The sequence below is a fragment of the Grammomys surdaster genome, unplaced genomic scaffold (assembly GCF_004785775.1).
Source record: "Grammomys surdaster isolate TR1022 unplaced genomic scaffold, NIH_TR_1.0 239, whole genome shotgun sequence".
Lineage (NCBI taxonomy): Eukaryota > Metazoa > Chordata > Mammalia > Rodentia > Muridae > Grammomys > Grammomys surdaster.
Genome location: NW_021604684.1, coordinates 839,673 through 858,702, shown reverse-complemented (window position 1 = coordinate 858,702; position 19,030 = coordinate 839,673). Strand labels below are relative to the sequence as shown.

The window sequence follows — 19,030 nt, the reverse complement described above, 5'->3', positions numbered from 1 at the left end:
CCCTTTCCCGTCCGGGAGCTCGGGGCCGGGGCCCAGGGGACCCCGGGCCACGGAGAGCGGGAAGAGGATGGACTGCCCGGCCCTTCCCCCCGGATGGAAGAAGGAGGAAGTGATCCGAAAATCAGGGCTCAGTGCTGGCAAGAGCGATGTCTACTACTTCAGGTACCTCTCTGAAGAGTGCGAGGGTGGGGTTAAATGTCAGTTCGGGGTCAGGGGTCAAGAGCTGGCCTGGGCAGGGGTTGCAGGATTAGAGCAGAGTCCTGAGGTCTTTGACAAGGACAGGGTGAGGTGGTATGGAAAGGGGAGGGGGTGTGCGGCTGCAGCCCTTGGCAGAGGTTAGACCTCAGTGGAGTGAGGGGCTCAAGTGTCAGAAAGGTCAGGACACATTCTGTAGAAGGCTTCCGGGAAAATGGTTGGCGAAGAAAGGGTTAATGGGAGGGATGGTGGTTTAGTCCACGAAAGGGTTAAAAGAAGGTGTAATTCATCGAAACTGTAAAACCCAGTCACTGTTGGCGCCTGTCCCAGCATGTCCCAGATTCATCATCAGAAGTGCGTTTAATCTTGCACATGTGGAAGAATTAGCCATCTACAGGAACAAAGTTTCAGTTAACTTTGTAGGATACAGGGAGGTTTCAAATAAAGTAGGCATTTGTAACTTCAGAAACTGGAATGCTTTGGCGTGGCAATATTCATATTCATTCTCTCTCTCTCTCTCTCTCTCCCTCTCCCCCCCCCCCAACGGAAGTTGTCAGACTCCTAGACCAACATTGGTTCCCCAGTGAACATGTGTCAATGTCTGGAGACATTTTTAGTTCTCACCTGGGGACAGGGTGCTATTGGCATCTGGTGTGGAAAGGTCGAAGAGGTGCTGCTGCCGGACTGTAGAGTCCGCAAGCAGCCCATGCAGTAATTATCTTTTCCCAAGTATCAACCAGAACTAGAGTTAAGAAATGAATAGGAAATGCTTCAGGGTTTTTCACTTGACTGTAATCTTGAAGTATTATGTTTACACTGCTCACGTCCTTCATTTGTGATAGGTGGCAGGCTCAGGGAAGGGTCAGTGGCCCCTTGATACCATTGGGATTATAAACAAACTGACTAAATGTTCCTCCAGACCATCCTACATGTAGGGAAGTACACACATGTTCAACTCAGTAGTTTGGAGGTCCCTGCTTGTGGACAGATTGAGCAATTTTCAACCAGTGTAATATTTTGAATGTTTAGGAACTAGTTGTTAGTCATTCAGAAGTTTGGACAATGTGAAGGATTTCCTATTGGTCTTTTAGCCAGGGCAGGGAAAATATGCATAATATTTTCAACTCATGTAGTAAGTTTAAAAGGTTAAAAAGTTGTATACAATTATGTGCATCAAAATACATGACTGTAGTTGCTGCCGAGATAGAACATACATATGAAGGTATAAGTTTCCCCTCCTTCTTGGTGCTGCTGGTGAAACCCAGGACCTGGCATATCTACAGGCAAGTGTTCTGCCACTGAACAGTGTCCCCAGACCCTGAACACATCTCACTGGTTGCTCGGAATGATTAATTTACTGTTTTTTCAGCTCTTGAGGTTTAAAAAAAAAAATCTGTGTTGTGTTCCAATTAATTCTTTTCACTTTGTTTGAGACAACTTATTTTCAGTGTTGGGGGTTAAATCTTCTTTGAACACACTGGGCAAGTGCTATGAACTGTGATATATCTTGCTCCCCTACCCCTTTTTAAAATTTAGTGGTAAGAGCCTTGTCAGGCTTCCCATCTAGCCTTGAATTTGCCTCGAGTTTCCGATGTCTTGCACAGCCTCCTCTGTAGCTGGGATTACAGCTGAGTACCATCAGGCCCAGATGGAAAATTTACGTTAGAAGTGTGATGGTGATTTTGTGCGTGCGTGTGTGTGTGTGTGTGTGTGTTTTAGTTTCTTCTTTGCTATTCACTTCAGTGCTATGATGGTGCTAAAAATAAAGCACCCCTACTCTCAGGTACATTAGTTTCATTTCGTCCTGTTAAAATTCTGCATTACTTTGTATTTCATTTTACCATTACTTTTGTAAGTAGGCAGTCTGCATAGGCTTTTTATGAATGGCTGCAGGTGTGTCTTGGAGGCAGTTATATTTGTCAAGAATTTTTTTTGTGTCTAGGGTAGAATCCCTTGGAATAGAGCTTCATTCCCATTGTGCATTGTGGAATCTGTCTTGTTGCTTATGAAACTTGTCTTGGGATATGGCTTGTTTGGCTTTGAATGATGTATTTATTCAAATTAACTTTGCATTATAGAAGTTTTTTTTTTTTTTTTTTTTCCTGGATATGTAGCTAGGAAAGCTATTTCAAAAGCCAAACTGGGTGTGGCTGCCTATGCCTGTAGTCTCAAGATACTCAGGAAACTAGGGGATGGGATCACTTGAGCCCAGGAGTTTGAGCCAGCCTGGTTAATGTAATGAGACTCTTGTTTATAGAAGTACATGAGGGGCTGGTCAGATGGTTGGTAGGTAAAGATGCTTGCTGTCAAACTCAGGTTGGATCCCTAGTACTCACCTGACAGAAGGAGAGGACTGGCTCTCACAAGTTGTCCTCTAACCTACTTGCCATTCTGTGCACTGTCTACCACATAGACACCAAATATATGTACAAAAAAATAATTTTTTTAACCTTTACTTTTCTTTCTCTTTCTCTTTCTCTTTCTCTCTTTCTTTCTCTCTTTCTTTCTTTCTTTCTTTCTTTCTTTCTTTCTTTCTTTCTTTCTTTCTTTCTTTCTTTCTTATTAGAGTTTTAGAGACAGGGTTTCTCTGTGTAACCTGTCTGTTCTGGAACTCTCTTTGTAGACCAGGCTGGCCAGAGGTCTTCTTGCCTCTGGCTCCCAAGTGCTGGAATTAAAGGTGTGCCCCACCATACTCAGTTTAAAAATTAATAAAATAACCAGAGCTTTGGACTATTGTAGAGCTCTTGTCTAGCATTTATTATTATTGTTGTTGTTATTATTATTGATATAGAATCTTTGTGATTCCAGCTGCCCTGGGATTCACTATGGAGACCAGGCTGGCCTTGCACTCTTAGAGATTTGCTTGTCTCTGTCTAGGCCACCATACACAAGGTTTTGTATGGGATGCATGTCTATGTGGAGTGCATGTATGCATGAGGTTGTGTGGGGAGGCCTGAGATTGACATCAGGTTTCTTCCTTAATAGTTCCCCACATTCCACATTTAGTCAGAGTTTCTGACACATCCTGGAGCTAGCCTTCTTATCCAGTGTAGCCAGCCTCTCCACCATGTGTGCTGACATTCAGACAGGGCAGTGGGCTCCTGCATGGATTCTAGGGCTCAGGTGCTAGTCCTCACACTTAGTTTCAAGCATTCTACCCATGAGCCATCTCCTCAGACCTTGCCTAGCATCTTCCAGGCTCTGGGCTGGATCCAGTACTACGAGACAAGTAGACAAACAGAAACCAGTCACATAGCCACAGAGCTCCCTTCTGTTCATGTCACATGTTCCTGTTTTTTGATGTTTTTGTTTGTTTGTTTTTTACAAATTTGAATATTAATGGTTCTTGGTAGATAATCCCTATTTAATCAGTTGAAAACCAACTTTCTGTACAAATTCATCTTTAGGAAGATCATTAAGCACCTTAGTGATAATTATATCTTTTTGTAAGGTACTACAGTGTGATTTCTTGTACTTAAAATGAAAAGGACATATAAAACAGATTTATACTGTGCTTGATTATTTAGGGCTACAAGGAGTGGTGTCTGTCATTTGCCCGAATCTTGCTAAGTCTTAGTTACAATGTAGTATACCCCGTGATTTTCCTCTGAAAGGCTATCTTCTGAAACACTGAGGAAGCCTGAAGTACAGTACACTAAGCTTACAGTGCATTAGGTTCTTCGACTTGTGATGGTAACTTTCTGTGATGGATTATGGTGATAGGCCAGTACAACTGAGTTCAAATTACTTTTCAGACTCAGTTTTACATATTGGTGTCCCCTAGTGTACCTGCCTTTAAACAGAAGCTCACAAAACTGTATCTGTTAGTAGTAAACTAAGGGTGAACTCTCCTGCTGGTAATGTGAACACATGTGTCTAGCTGTTCACACAGATTCCCTTGAATTAGCCTGCTCCTGGGGAGATTAATTTAAATTAAGCCATGCCTATTAACAGAGGGTGTGTCTGACACCTATTAATTGGGCTGGAATTAAACGCACAGGAAAAGCCTTAGGTTCTGGTAGAATATGTTTGGCTGCATCCTGCAGCTGTGAGAATTGTAACAGCAGTACCTCTGGTTGCCAGTTAAGCACTTTAATTATGCCTTCTGTCAGGATTACTGAGATAGCGTTGTGGCAGTTCATATATTATCATCCAAAGCATGTTTAAAAAAAGGGTGTGGTTTGTTAAACTACTGGGTCCATTGGTACAATTTCAGAAAAAGTCATTGCCACATTTGTACCCATAAAACAGTAATTTTCCTACTGGTCAGTATTTGACTTTCTGTGTAACACTTGCTGGCTATACTTCCTTATACTTCTGTCTTCATAAGGTTCTTTAGGAGCTTGCTCTCCCCTCTCATCTGTCTTCCCTCTCTCCCCTCTCCCCTCTCCTCTCTCTTCCCTCTCTCCCCTTCCCCCCTCTTCTGTCTCTGTCTGTCTCCCCTCTCCCTCCTGTACAGCCTTTGTTGGGCCTGGTAGTTGCCATATAATCCCAGGCTGGCTTTGAAGTCATGGCACTCCTTTGTCTCAGCCTCCCAAATGCTGGAATTGCAGGCACACACTACCAGCCTTGGGTGGCTTCACTTTCTTGAACTAGAAAGAATAGAACCCAGATGTTGTTGAGGTCCATAAAAATCACAAGTGATCTTAATAGAAAGTCTCTAGAGGAGAGGTGTAAGATTCTCTGTGGAGATGGCTCTCCAGCTTGTTGGCTTACCAGTGGTCCATCGTGAACGTGCTACAGCATTCCTCATGCTCCTGTTTGCCCACTCTCTAGTGGGTCTGGCAGTCACACAGACTTCATAGTATTTGACATAGGGATTAATTCTGTCCTTGCTCAGGTAACCAGACAAATTCAGTAAGGAGTGACCTTGTACTTTATTTCTGCTCCCAATTCCAAGGGATACAGTGCATTGCAGTCCTATCCCAGGTTATTACCCTAACCCAATCTTCAGTATTTGGAGGAAATTAATGCTGTATAATTTCATTCATAAGTAAGTACTTAAGTGGACTGCTTGTGGAGATAAGACTTAAATGTGGAAATTCTATAACCACACAAAGCTCAACATTGGAAATGTAGAAGAGAAGTCAGTAGACAGGTCAGGATTATTTTCCTGCCGCAATGGTTCTTTTGCTGCATGCTAAGAGGACGGACACAGTTCTGCTTCTTCCTGAGTGCTGTGTGGGCTTCATGGTAGACATAGGATGATAGTAAATGTAGCAGTCTCCAGAAGAGAGCTTGGAGATTGGAGCATTGCATTATGGACCAGGTAAAAAGATGGGCCATTAATGATAGAATGAATCAACCCACATGGTTAGAACAAAGGTCACTAGGTTAGAGAAGTGGTTGAAAGGTTAAAGGGAGCTAGGTTAAAAAGAGCCTCAAATGCAGAGCTAAGGCATTTAACTCGTGATGGGAAAAGTTCACTGAAAGCTGTTCCTTTTATTTTTTTTAAATTTATTTTAAACTTACATGAAACATAAATGTTATCTATTTATTTGTATATTCTAAACCTAAATTTACATAGAAGTCTTTTAAAGAGGAACTGAGGTTGAAGTGCCATTTTAGGAAGAGCACTTGGGTACTTTAGAATGCAGAGACTGGCAGACCACAAATCGGTCTGTCATGATGCTCTCAGATGAATGAGGCCATTTGGACTATGGCCATTTGTAGGATGGGTTCAAGAAAAATTCCCTGCCAACTGACCCTATCTATTCCTAAGCTAACTTGCAATCATGCCTTTCATTTCTCTTACCCACTACTTAAATAAAAATCAAAGACAGGAGTTAGATTTCTCAGTTCATATGAGGACACTCCATCACTTGAACTCAGTTTTCTTTAATTTCTGTAAAACTATTTAAAGTGATTGCTAAACCTAACTCCATCTTAAAGATCCTTAAGTATAATTATCCAAAACAAAGTTTATGTAGAAGAAACCTTAAACATGCACCAGAGAAACCAGAGTACTCAGGGCTGCTTGCTTTTGTGTCGCTCTGAACTCACCTGGAACCACCAGGGCATGAGCCAGACAACCACAGGGTGCTGGGCCACTGTCTGCAAGACCTGCAGTGTGCAACTGAAACTATCCTGAGCCCCCTCACTAACAGCAAGACACAGTTTGATGACATGATGACCTATAACTTTCCATTTCTTCACACCAGTTTCTGACAAGGTGAGCTGTGAGTGTGGCAGTCACCTCAGTGGAACAAGATACAGCAGCCTGTGAGGGACAGGGGCATCTCAAGAGGGCAGAGGGCTAGGAACACTGATGATGGACATGGTCAAAAGTATAGCACTACCCACCACTATCAGGAAGAACTTTACTGAGAAATTAAGGAAAACCCTCACACAAAAAGTTTCCACATATTTTAACAATGGAGACGCTTAAACTAACTAAAACCTCAACTTTTTAAAAAAAAAAGTTTATTTTTTGAACATATTTTATTTGTATGGGTATTTTGCCTGTATGTTATCTAAGTACCACATACGTGCAATGGCCTTCTATCTCCTGGAACTGGAGTAACAGACAGTTGAGGTACCGTGTGCGTACTAGTAATAAAATGTACGTTCCCTGGAGGAACGGCCAGTGCTCCTAACCACTGAGCCATCTCTCTAATCCCTTAAATTTTTAAAGTTTTTCCTTTACTACTTTAAATTGTTACAGTTTAAGTTAATATTCAAAACAAACAAAAAAGGATTACCTTAACATTAAAAACAAGTCACCCAAGAAATCAAATCAAGTTTTACCTGAGGCTAAATTGTGAAAACTAGAATATCTTTTTGTACTTAAATACAAACCCTATCAACAGAAAACTGACAAATCAGTTTTCTTAAAATGTACACCCCTCCTTCAAAGAACAGTGTGCACTGACAAGAAAGCTGACTAAGGCCAACTCCTCACTTTAAATAGTTTTACAGAAATTAAAGAAAACTGAGTTCAAGTGATGGAGTGTCCTCATATGAACTGAGAAATCTAACTCCTGACTTTGATTTTTATTTAAGTAGTGGGTAAGAGAAATGAAAGGCATGATTGCAAGTTAGCTTAGGAATAGATAGGGTCAGTTGGCAGGGAATTTTTTTCTGTGGTTGAAACTGAAATAGTATTTCATTACTGGATTAGCTTTGGTCAGAGCAAACTGAAAATGACTAATATCATTCACCAGTCTACTATCATTAAAAAAGCAATGCTGTAAACTTAAGTTATGAATTGATACTTATAAAATAAAAGTTTAATTGACATTATAGAATAGAAGCTTAGTCACTTTGCAAGTCCTAGTATTTCTGAGATGTAGACTGGTAGCAACCATCTTAGAGGGCAATGGGAGTATAGTCATTGTGTGTGCTCAGCCAGGCACTCACAGGGTAGTTTGCTACAGTGCAGATGATGCATCTGCTGGGTACATTTTCTACTTAACTATGCTTAGCTATCTCCTGTAGAACAAGGTCCCTGGTCTTAAATTCCTGAGACAGGCAGTTTACTTTCTTGAAGCATGTTAAAGGACAGTGGCTTGTCCTTCTGATTTTGGCATAACACATATCTACCAGATGCCTTGGAGAGTCTGCATGATAGGAGCAAAGCAGAACTTGCTGGACAACACTTGATGTTGCTAACATTGAAAACATGACTTCTACATTTACCCTGTTTGGATTATATAATTAGTGGAGTTTGTGAGATTTTTAAAAATTGTAATTAGTACTTTATATTTACCTTTAAAATTTGTGTTTTAATTAACATGGGAGCTATTTTAAGCTATTTTGATCTAGATCACACACTGATACAATCGGAATTGCTTCTTCTATGCTAGAAACTGGCTCTGGGCCCTGTGCTTGCTGGGCAGCACTGTACCCCTGATCTGTGTCTTCAGCCCAATGTAGTCTGGGATTGAGTTCTCAGGTGTGTATGTCTCTTTGGGATCTGAGGAGAGAAGTGTCTAGATTGTAGCCTTCTTAATGAGCTATCCTCTGTAGATGCAGTGACACTGCAATGCTGGCATCTTTTCAAGGTGAATTTTAACACATAGGAAATACCTCTTGCACATTCAGTTTTGAAATTTATTAGTTCTTCCCAAATGTCTTCCCCCAAAGCCCCCAAATGACTTTTGTTTCAGCCACATGCTAAGCACAGTGGTGTTTATCTTTTTGGTAAAAGTTACTGCCTGAATATCTTCAAGTTCTGAAACTAAGTCTGTTGAAACAAGGTCCATAATGGATCTCTACTTTTTTATTGAGTTAAAAAGATCTTTAGGAGGATATCTGATTAAGAATTTTCATTTTATTTTTTGGAAAGATAATTTTTCTTCTTTTTCTCTGTATACTGGAGATTTTTTCCCAACATAATATTTTTATTGCTTCTTTGGGGATTTCACATCATAGACACTGTCACATTCACTTCTCAGTCCTCTCCTGTCCAGCCCCTGCCCCGCCCTGCTGACCTCCCTGCCAGCAAAATAGAAAAGAACAAGTTCATTTGTGTTATCTATATACTCAGTGGAGCATGGTCAGACTCTCAGTGGCCCGCCTCCCTTCAACAGAGCTGAGTTCTTCCCTACCCTGCTGGAAGCCATCTATTGTGGAGAGCTACTCTTTGTCCTATGGATCCCTTCTTCTATCTGGACTGCCTGCCTGGGCCTCAGTGGAAGAAGATGTGTTTAGTCCTGCTGAGACTGGATGTCCCAGGGCAGGGTGGTACCCAAAGGGGGCTTCTACTTTGAAGAGAAAGGGAAGAAGTAGTAGAGAGAGAGAGAAAAATATTTGTAAAGGTGGAACAGGGAGGAGGGGAGGGAGTGAAGGCTTTGATTGGAATGTAGAGTGAATAAATCAACTAATTAATGAAAAAAAGAAACCCTATGGTTCCATGGCTTTCTGTTTAGGCTGTTATTATTTCTTTTTTGTGTGTGAGGGGGTGGGGGGTTGGAGGGTAGGGGTTGTCACTGACATCTTCTGTGTTCCTCTTTCTGAACTGTGTGTTGATATCACTGCCAAAGTAGCTATAGATGCCAGGTGAGCATCCTGTCACTGAGCTGTATTACCTACATTCCTTACTTCTTAAAAGCTTCCCAGGCTGGGCTTGAATTCTCTCACTCTTGCGTCAGCCTCCAACTAGCTGCGACCACAGCATGTCTTACTAGGCCTAGCATCTTCCCTCCCTTCCTCTCCTCATCCCTTATTTTACTAACAATTTTAAAGATAGGTTTTCAGAATGTTCTTTATCAGCCACGAGTTTGAATTGCTAGAGCTACATGGGTATTCTAGCATAATTAAAACTGTAATCATAAATGACTGAGCAATACAGTATTTTTATAACTTTTCAAATTAATTTGCATGATATAGTAAGACTAATGTAGTAAAACTGACTAACCATGATGTTTTTAATTTTAAGATTCATCCCAGTGTGCTGCAAAATAAAATGACATTCTGTCTTACTCAGTTGATAAGGCTTCTTGCTCTCAGAAAGTTACTTTTGTTCAGTGGTTGCCTCTAGATAATGACATTTGAGAGTTTTAGAAAAGGGGTTTTATAATATTTGGTTGTTGGAAGTATATAAGAATTAAGAAACCATACAGGAATTGTAATAAAACAGTTTCAGAGGATTGCACAATTGTTTTTAATTTGGAATAAAGTGTGACAAGGCTCCCTAGGGGACCATTCAGGTGAGCTTGAAGGATTGGAAAGCTCGTTGGCAGGTTTACCTTATCTGGAAACATAGACCAGGACTCAAAAGGACATGGTATATTTCAGTGACTGAGTTTAGAACTCAGGATATCAGAGCTGACAGAAAAAGGTCTGGGAAAAGTCTGTTTGAGAGCTTTTGATGACTTACAGAATTTGAACTTGGTGCTGCATGGGTAGCTGGGAGATGGAGGGCCTGAAGGATTGTTAGTGTCCATCCAGCTTTGAGGGTTAGGTGCCACGTGGGCAGTGATGGATGCCACTGGCAAAGATGGGAACAAATGATGTGGAGGCAGGAGTGAAATGGGTGCACGTGCTGGTGGGGATGCTCAAGTTTCAGGCAGTGTGAAGAGTAACCTGATGGTTGTTTCTGTGGTATTGAGCAAGTTCTTATAAGTTGCCTGCCTGTGAGCACTCTATGCCATCCTCTCTTCTTTTCCAGCGTGGAGTTTGGTCTGAGCTACTTTATTTTATTCTCGTATGGCCTAGTGATTGGTGGCTGTAATAGTCATCTGTTGGATGAAGCTTGTGTACTTTTAATTGTGTTCCAAGAATGCTTAAGGCAGGGATTGTGGAAAACAATGTTGATGGGCCTTCCAGCTGTCCAGAGTCTGTGCTGACAGGACACGCGCTGTGCTTAGCCTTGAGCCCAAAGTTACTTTCATCGTGAGAAATGGTTTATTGTTCAGTTTTCCAACATTTTAAAAATTCTTGTCTGTTGAATTATGATGCACAAATTGTGACCACTTCGTGCAAGATTACAGCCTCTTTGAGATGCTTTCTGGAATTCTTAAGAATTCTCCTGCAGACACAGTCACAGTTTGCTCTAGCATATTTGGCTCATAAAAATTGCAAGATAAGACTTTCGGGACATTATCTCCCCAAAACAGTTTCTTTCAGAATAATGGCATAGAAAGCCTTTTAAGGAAAGTCTGTGCAGTTCTGGCACTTTTATAGTTTTGTATCTTGAGTATTTTTTTTTTTTTTTTTGCTTTTGCTTACAAGAAGTAAATTGTTTATCTGGCTTCTTTGGGATTAAAGCCCAGGCAGGTACCATCACACCTGGCTAAGACGAAATTATGGTAATTTTATTTTTCTCTCTTTAGATCTCTGTGCTTTTTTATTTTTACTTTTGAAATTATAACATAATTGTATTTCTCCTCTTTCCTCCTTCCTCCCTCCTTTGTCCCCTCTCTGTTCTCCCTCAAATGTGTGACCTCTTTTTTCATTAGATATTATTGCATGTCTATACAGAGGTGTATATACACATGTATTTCTAAATATAACCTGCTCGTTGACAGGCTTATTTAAGACACTTTGTCAAAGTGATAGCCACGTCAGAATTGAATAAACAGGTCTGCAGACAGTAAGGCTTGTTTTTGTCTCAGTTGTTAACGGTAGTTTTAGTAGGAAACGTTTATGTATCAAAATTTGAGAGTTTCATTTTTTCCTATTATAGATATTAAAAGCCTTTGCCAGGTTATGTGGATTCCAAATGTGTATGTTTTAAATTAGCTACTAACATTAAAAATTTCTGAGCTTTTGGTGTTGTATATAAACCAGTGTTTCCAAAGGACAGTTTAGAAAGAAGTTGGTAAGAATAAAGACTCTTGCAGGAAGTGTGCTAGAGTGGGCTGGCCTGGGCTGGGCTGTGCGCTTGGCTGTGCTTAGTTCTCAGCAGTTAGCTGAGTGTGCAGTAGAAGGATAATCTGTAGCAGCCTCTGCAGTACCTTCCAGTGTTAAGTGATACATTATGTCTTTCTTCAGAAAGTTGAGTTCCTTCAAGACTTGTAATAATTCCAAAATTAAACCAAACCCCAACAATTATAATTTGTAACAAGTGAAAACAGATTACTGTTAAAAAGGTTATATAGGGATCTATTTAAAAAGATAATATAGAAGCTACTAATATTTCCCTTTGTACAATTAAACATGTTTTCTTCTAGTCCAAGTGGTAAGAAGTTCAGAAGTAAACCTCAGCTGGCAAGATACCTGGGAAATGCTGTTGACCTTAGCAGTTTTGACTTCAGAACTGGCAAGATGATGCCTAGTAAATTACAGAAGAACAAGCAGCGACTCCGGAATGATCCCCTCAATCAGAACAAGGTTGGTAAATGTACTTGCAGCACTGACATGCACTGCCTAGGCTCTCCACACGTACTTCATGTGTGATTGGGTTGTTGAGATCTTGGTTGTCTGAGTGGCTGTCTCCACTATAGAGCCTTTTAAAACTTACAAGTGGGATTTAATATTTGGAAGTGCTTGCATAGGAAAAGTATAAGTAATTATGCATAGTAAAAAACAATATTTAAGTGTGTCACTAGGCCAACATGGACACCACACTTTGTGATTTTCTTTTTTTTTCTTTTAGGTTTTTTTTTTTTATTTGTTTGTTTGTTTGTTTTTTCCCCCTGTGTGTAGCCCTGGCTATTCTGAAACTCACTCTGTAGACCAGACTGGCCTGTAATTCAAAGATATCCCTGCTTTGGCCTCCCAAGTGCTGGGATTAAAGGCATGCACCACCACCATCTATCAGGCTTGTGGTCTTCTTAAAATATTTTTTTTCAATTTCCTGAAAAGAGGACATTGCCATGTAGCACATAGTTGCACAGTCAGTTCAGAAGCTGTGCCTTGGACGGTGGTGGTGACATCCCTGTTCTCGTCAGACTTTTTCACTAGCCCTTAATTTTCTTGAGCTCTCCTTGGTTGACTGCTCTATAGCAATATAAATAAGTCACGTTTGAATATGCTAATTTAATTTGATTAAAGCTTTAGAATCTTTTTTTTTTTTTTTTTAAAAAAAGCTTCTGCTCATCCGAGGACAACTGACCGTGTATGACAACTCACAGCTAACTCATTGCCTCACATGGTTCTTCTAGGTATGTTCTCACCTTAGTACTGAGACAGGAGCTGAGGTAGAAGTCACTTCAGGTGTCTCAGTGATTTCAATGACTTTGTTATCAGTGTAAAAGGTTTTCATTTCTATACATTTTAGGAGTCTGTTTGAGTGTTACCATCAGCACTCTTGATCACTCTTGTGAAAATGCAGGGTGAAAAGTGGAGGCATTTCTTAGGATCTGACTGCTGTGGCCTGGCCAGACCCTCGGGTGCAGCAGTCATTCAGGAAGCAGGCTGTGGATTCAGGCAGGCGTGGGCTTGGTGAACTGGCTGTGCTGAGTATTAGATGCTTCAGTCATACACAACTTTCTTAGCCTCTGAAGGCCTGAGGCCTTTTGTAGAATTGGGTAATAAAACTCTCATAGCTTTATCGTGAAAAAACATAGTGGGAATTTACATAAAAACATTTAGCAAATTTTGACCCATGCTATTTTCCCTTCCCCCCTCCCGCCCCTCAAACTGCCCTTTCCTTCTTTAAGAGGCAGCCACCTTTCTGAGCACCAAGCCATCCTGCTTTAACAAGGTGGCCAATGTAGTCTGGCTCAAGCTCCTTTCCTCCTCATCTTTTTTGTTTGTTTTTGTTTAGAATATACAAATGCACACACACACCACATTCATGTGTGTAGAATATATACATGTATATGACAATTAAAGTTTTCTAAAACTGCCACTTTAAAACTCTAGTCACAGTGCTGCCTGCATAGCTACAGAAGGACTTAAATATTTATGAAATGAAGAGAATGCTTTTAAATTACCCTGCTGTTCCCCGAATCACAGTTTAGCCTCATTTAATGTAATTTGAAGCTTTCCGTCCTGACAGTTATGGTTCATTAAAATCCAAACACTAATTGGTCTCTAGTTTGTGTGCACCTCTCTGCTCTAGCCGCTCTGGACCGCTCTTCACCCTGCAGCATGGCATGCGCTTGCTTTCAGGATCTGCTTGCTTCTGTGCTGTTTCCTCTGCTTGGAATGTGCTTCCCCTCCCCTCACCTGGTGACCTCCTCAGCTGAGGCTCAGCAAAATTGCCTGCATATCTGGGAACCATGTCCCTCCTTCTATGATGATCCTGTGTTTGTGGTTGTGTTTCAGCTAGACTGTGAGCTCCATGAGAGCAAGGACTCTCTTCGTTTTATTTTTGCTTTTGCTTTTGTTTTGTATAGTTGCCGCAAACCTTGCATGTAGTAGCCTATTAAATAAATACTGCTTTACTTTCCGTCTGATTTGAGAAGGGTGTAGTGGGAATAAATGCTTGTTCAATAAATTCGCACAACACACGTGTGCAAGTGCCTGTTGTTTTCATTGTTTTCTGACTGTATGAAGTTTGTGCTGCCTGCTCTTACTTTGACCTGATTTTTGTTTTAGGTAAGTAACCTCAACAAGAATGCTTGCTTTGGGAGTAACACTAGCATTACAAGCAGAAAAATAGTTGTGGTAAAGTTAGCTAAATGAAGTTGTTTTTCATGACGGTACTGAATAAAGAAAACTGGAAACTGTCAAATGGCTGACAGGAATCTATCTTTATGTAGTAAACTTGGTCAAAGTCAGTTATTCATTGGGATTTTTTTTCAAGTTTTTTAAAAAAGTTTTTCTTCCTAGAACTGGGGGTATAGTCAACAAGTAAGGTTTTAAACAGGATTGACCAACTACAAGTTGATCTTGATGTATGTCTTCTATATTATTACTAATGAATGCTATTTTCAAGTGTGATTAGAAAGACCCATTTGAAGATCTTTGAGAGTAGTTTTTAATCATATTCCAGTGGGTGGGTTGGGTGGAGTGGGCCATTGCCTTTCGATTAACACACTGCAGTTTTTGTACTTGTTTTTTTTTTTCTCAAATTTAGTCTTAATCTCACCCCCAAAGTTGATTGCATTCTTGATTTAATTACACTTTACTGACTTTTCTTGCTGCTGCTATAATTATTTGCAGGCAACCCCATCTCTCAAGGTGATAAAATAGATCTGAAATACCAAGTAGGTTACTGAAGATTTCACTAGGGTTAATGGGAGCAGGTTGTTCAGAGTAAAATGAAAGTGACCACATGAGTGTGGTGCAGTCATAGCAGTTTGATCACAGTGGAGCATTCTGGGATTGGATTCTATTAGCTTTAGCCACACATGTGGCCAATATGTAGCTGTATATGCCTGGTATTATTGGACAGTATAGTTCTAGAATGAAAAGGCAAAATCTTAGCTTCAAATACAATTTTTGTGTGTGTGTGTGTGTGCTCGTACCACACACATTTAGACTTTTAAGAGATATTTCAAGGTTTCAGAGATAGGATTTGACATTTTAAGGAGGCAATAGAGACAAGATGGTAATTTTGAGTGGGTGAGATGGCTAAGCAGTTGAAGGCCCTTGCTGCCAAGTCTGATGATATGAGTTCCATTCCGATGACCCATGTAAAGATGGAGAGAGAGGTCTCACACACACATACACACACACATGCGTGCGCGCGCACACACACACACTGAAGGTGGGAGGGAGGTTGGGAGGAGAGAGTAAATATGAAAAAATTAAAACTCCGATAACTAGGATGAGCTCCATTAGGTTGTGAATGCAGAGCATGTTTAGGAAACTTGAAACTTGCTTTTGTTAAAAAGTCTACACTAAACTGAATTCTTTGTTTCTTATTTTAATACTACAATATTAATGCAGTATCATAATGAAGCTACAAAACTTAAAATGCAGATGTCCTGATGTTGATATGGCCTGTGATAATATTTTGCAAGTTGCTTACAATAAACATTGTATGGAACAAGTCTTTCTGAATTGAACTTGACAGCACTACCACAACCTTAGAAGGACACACCTCTGTGACTGTTCCGTTCCTTTGGGTGAGGTCAGGTCTATGTCAGATTTACCATTCTTTGTTTTTCATGGTTTATCTCATGTAATATGTATAGTCAGTATGTCATTGGTCATACAGGTGTAAAATTGGATATGTAAGACTGACTGTATCCTAGATTTACAGACACACGCTGAAGATACTTGTTTCAATTATCCTCACAAAATAATAAAAAATACATTTTATATTAGTATAATTTGGAGGCAATTACTGTATAGTGTGAAAAACTCATAAGTTAGTGGGTGGTTTGCCTTTGGGTGTAGATAGTATGTATGCAGTATGGAGAAGAACCAAGTATGCAGAATTGGAAACGGGCTGAAGCTGGAAGTAGGCATAGTGCTGCTGGCTGGGCACTTTTAGATCAGACATTAGTGGCCCTAAATTAATGCTGTAGCAGGAGGCCTGAAAAGGAGAGAATCGAGAGAAATAAGGAGATTTAAGTACCTGCTGCTCACGGGGAAAGAAAATTGATGCTCTCTAAAATTGTGGCTTTGGTCACTGCTGTAGCTTGGGTATAGTTTATCTCCTAGAAGTTCTTTGTCTGGAGATGTGGCCCTCAGAACTGTGGTTTTGAAGTGGATGAACTGTTGATGGGGAGGCCCAGTGGAAAGTGATTAGTCATAGGGTTCCACCTTTATAATGGATTATTGCCACCCTTGTGGAGCAGTGTGGTTTTTCCAGGCATTCCTATAGCAGTGGGTTGTTAGAAAAACAACCTGTTCTCTTGCTTCTCTGTTTGCATAAACTGTCCCTTCTGCTTGTAGACTGCTGCTCTGACCTGCTTTGGTAGTCAAGGGCTCCTCACCAGGATGCTGGCACCATGCTGTCTAGCTAAATAAAGCCCAAAGTTGCCTGAGCCCTGGGTATTTTGCTTACCAACAAGCTGAATCTTTGTGGAAATAGGTAGGGCAGCTGTTGAAGGGTTGACCAGAGGAAGATAAAATTTTATTGAGTTTGACATTTTAATTACATTTCTTTTTGAGACAGGGTGTTTCTACATAACTTTCACTGCCCTGGGACTACAGACCAGGCTAGCCTTGAACACACAGAGATCCTTTTGCCTCTGATTACTGGGTACTAAGATTAAAGGTAGCAAATATCAGCATGTGAAGCTTTAATTAGCTTCTGAGCACTAGGTTTTGTGGAGACAGAAGCCAGACTGAATTGTAACATGAAAGATAAAATTGGTCATTGATGTTTACAAAAAGATAAAGAGAGTACTTTCTGTTGGTTTGTGGTGAGGTATGGGGGAAGGGGATGTCTCAGCAGGCCCATGCTGAGGCATCTCTTCCCCCCTGAGGGGCCAGCCACACCTGTATAGTATAGAGTTTATTCAGGGCATGGGGAGGGGAACCAGGAGGGTAGTAGAGGCAGGGAGAGAGAGAGGGGAGGGAGAGGAGGAGGGATTGCGGGAAGGGGAGAGGGAGAGAGGAGAGAGAAAGAGGGAGGGTGAGGAGGAGAGGGGAGAGGAAAGGAGAGAGAAGAAACGAGAAGCAGAGGAGTAGAAGCTGGCCATCAGCACGTGGAAAGAGGGGGAAGGGAAGTGGTCGAGGGGACAGGGAGAAGCACAAGGCAAGAGAGGAACAAGAGATCAAGAGAGAGAGAGGCAAGAGAAAGAGAGAGGAGGGGGCAAGCAGCTCCTTTTATAGTGGGCCAGGCCTACCTGGCTGTTGCCAGGTAACTGTGGGGGTGGAGTTTTGACTGAATGCTAACAGTCAGCAAGGACAGTTATTCCAGTAAATTTTCATAGGTAAGGTTGAGTGAGAGTCACTGAATGAGAGATGAAAGAGACGACGCTTCGTTTGAACTCTGTGTCATGTCAAAGATTGGAATGGTTAAAATGTGGATCATGAGAGAGAAGGAATTGTGGAGGTCAGAAAAGTTAAATGTGTTTGCAGATGACAAGACCATGGAACTGTACTAGTTAGGGAAGAATGTGAAAGTCATAGGCAACTAAGGAAAAGGGATAGTCAATTGATGGAGATTTGGTGGTCAGAAGAGGCGAAAGGCAGCCCCGAGTTGTGAGCTCTGACCGGAGACACGCATTAGAGACTCAGATGCTTCATTGAGATCTGGAGATAGAGTTGCTGCTTTTGACACACGTATAGCTAATGGCAGGTAAGTGAGGTTGGACAGGGACCGATGGAGGTCTTCAAAAGTGAGGACAGAATTTGGGCAGAAAAAGACAAAGTGTAATGAACTGAAAGAGAAGATGGTGGTGGTGGTGGTGGGGAAGATGGAGGAGCCAGATGCTGGGGGCTTTAAAGAAGCTGCTTTGGAGGGAAAAACAAAGGAGAAAGTCTAGAAAGTGGTAGGGAGAACAGAAACCTCCTTCCCGATCCCTAGATACATTGTCTTAAGGGGTCAGAGAAAGGGGCCCGAGTCTAATGTCTGTAACTTTCATAAAGATGAATGAAGATATGTGCCCTGACACAAGCACACCCCCAAATAATAATAATAATAATAATAATAATAGTAAACATAATTTAAAAATTAAAAGAACTCTGGGTGTAGCTCAGGGATAGAGTGAGTTTAGGGATTGTTTCATTTATATTAGTAAACTGAAACAATCTTCCTTTTCACGGCAATAATTTTGATGCAGATCTTACAGATTACATTTAATTATGTTATTTTCGTTTAGTACTCTTAAATTCAAGATAGAAAATAAGGTTACTCAGGCTAGGGCTGTTCAGTGTAGGGCTAAATGTGTAATGGCATTTTGGCTCCAATTAGCCTATTGGAAAGAATTTTCAAAGTTGGGACAAGCATGATTCTAAATTTGTGACTTCTGTAGAGAAGTCCCAGGAAGTTATATTTGAGGGGGATGGTAAGGTAATTCATTAATTAAAATACTAAGTGCAGCACGATGAGCTAAGTACTGCAAAGGTGGCTGGGTATATTTTAGGTTGAATGTTGATGACAACTGCCTCTGCTGGTATATTTTAGATGAGTTCTGAATGGCAAGTGGCCATTCAATAACTTGAGAGAAAAGCATGCTATGAGAGCAAAGAGCGTGTGCAAAATCTTTAAGGAAAGATGCAGCAGTATGTGAGGATAGAAAGAAGATGTTGGAGTGGACTGAGCGGGAGAGTGGAATCCAGAGGAGGATGAAGAAGACGACTGCTCATAGCTATGCAGCACAGGGTAATGCCTGAAAGCCCAGACTGGGTGGAGTTGCATGTAAAGAATGTATTGTAGAAGAACAGACACAGGCTAGGGTCTGAGTCGGGATCTCTTAAGACTATTGTACTTGTCCAGACAGGTCATGACGACTTAGGCAGTGCTTATTTCATGAAGAAAAGAAAAATAAGAGGTAGCAAAGAAAACTGGTATTTTTTTTTTGTCCAAAGAGTTTATGGTTTTAAGTGTACAGAAATATTCTTAATAAATGGGTAAAGTCTATTTACTGTAGTGAATAAA

At 40.9% G+C, this 19,030-nt stretch overlaps 1 protein-coding gene across 1 annotated transcript in view; it reads left to right on the top strand.

The window, feature by feature from the left end:
• Positions 1-6: 6 nt before the first annotated feature.
• Positions 7-19,030, top strand: part of Mbd2 (methyl-CpG binding domain protein 2) — a 56,933-nt gene continuing 37,909 nt past the window's right edge. The window contains exons 1-2 of the mRNA XM_028774241.1: positions 7-162; positions 11,811-11,970. Of these exons, the coding sequence (XP_028630074.1) occupies positions 68-162; positions 11,811-11,970 (255 nt within the window). The 5' untranslated portion in view covers positions 7-67. The remainder of the gene's footprint in view (positions 163-11,810; positions 11,971-19,030) is intronic.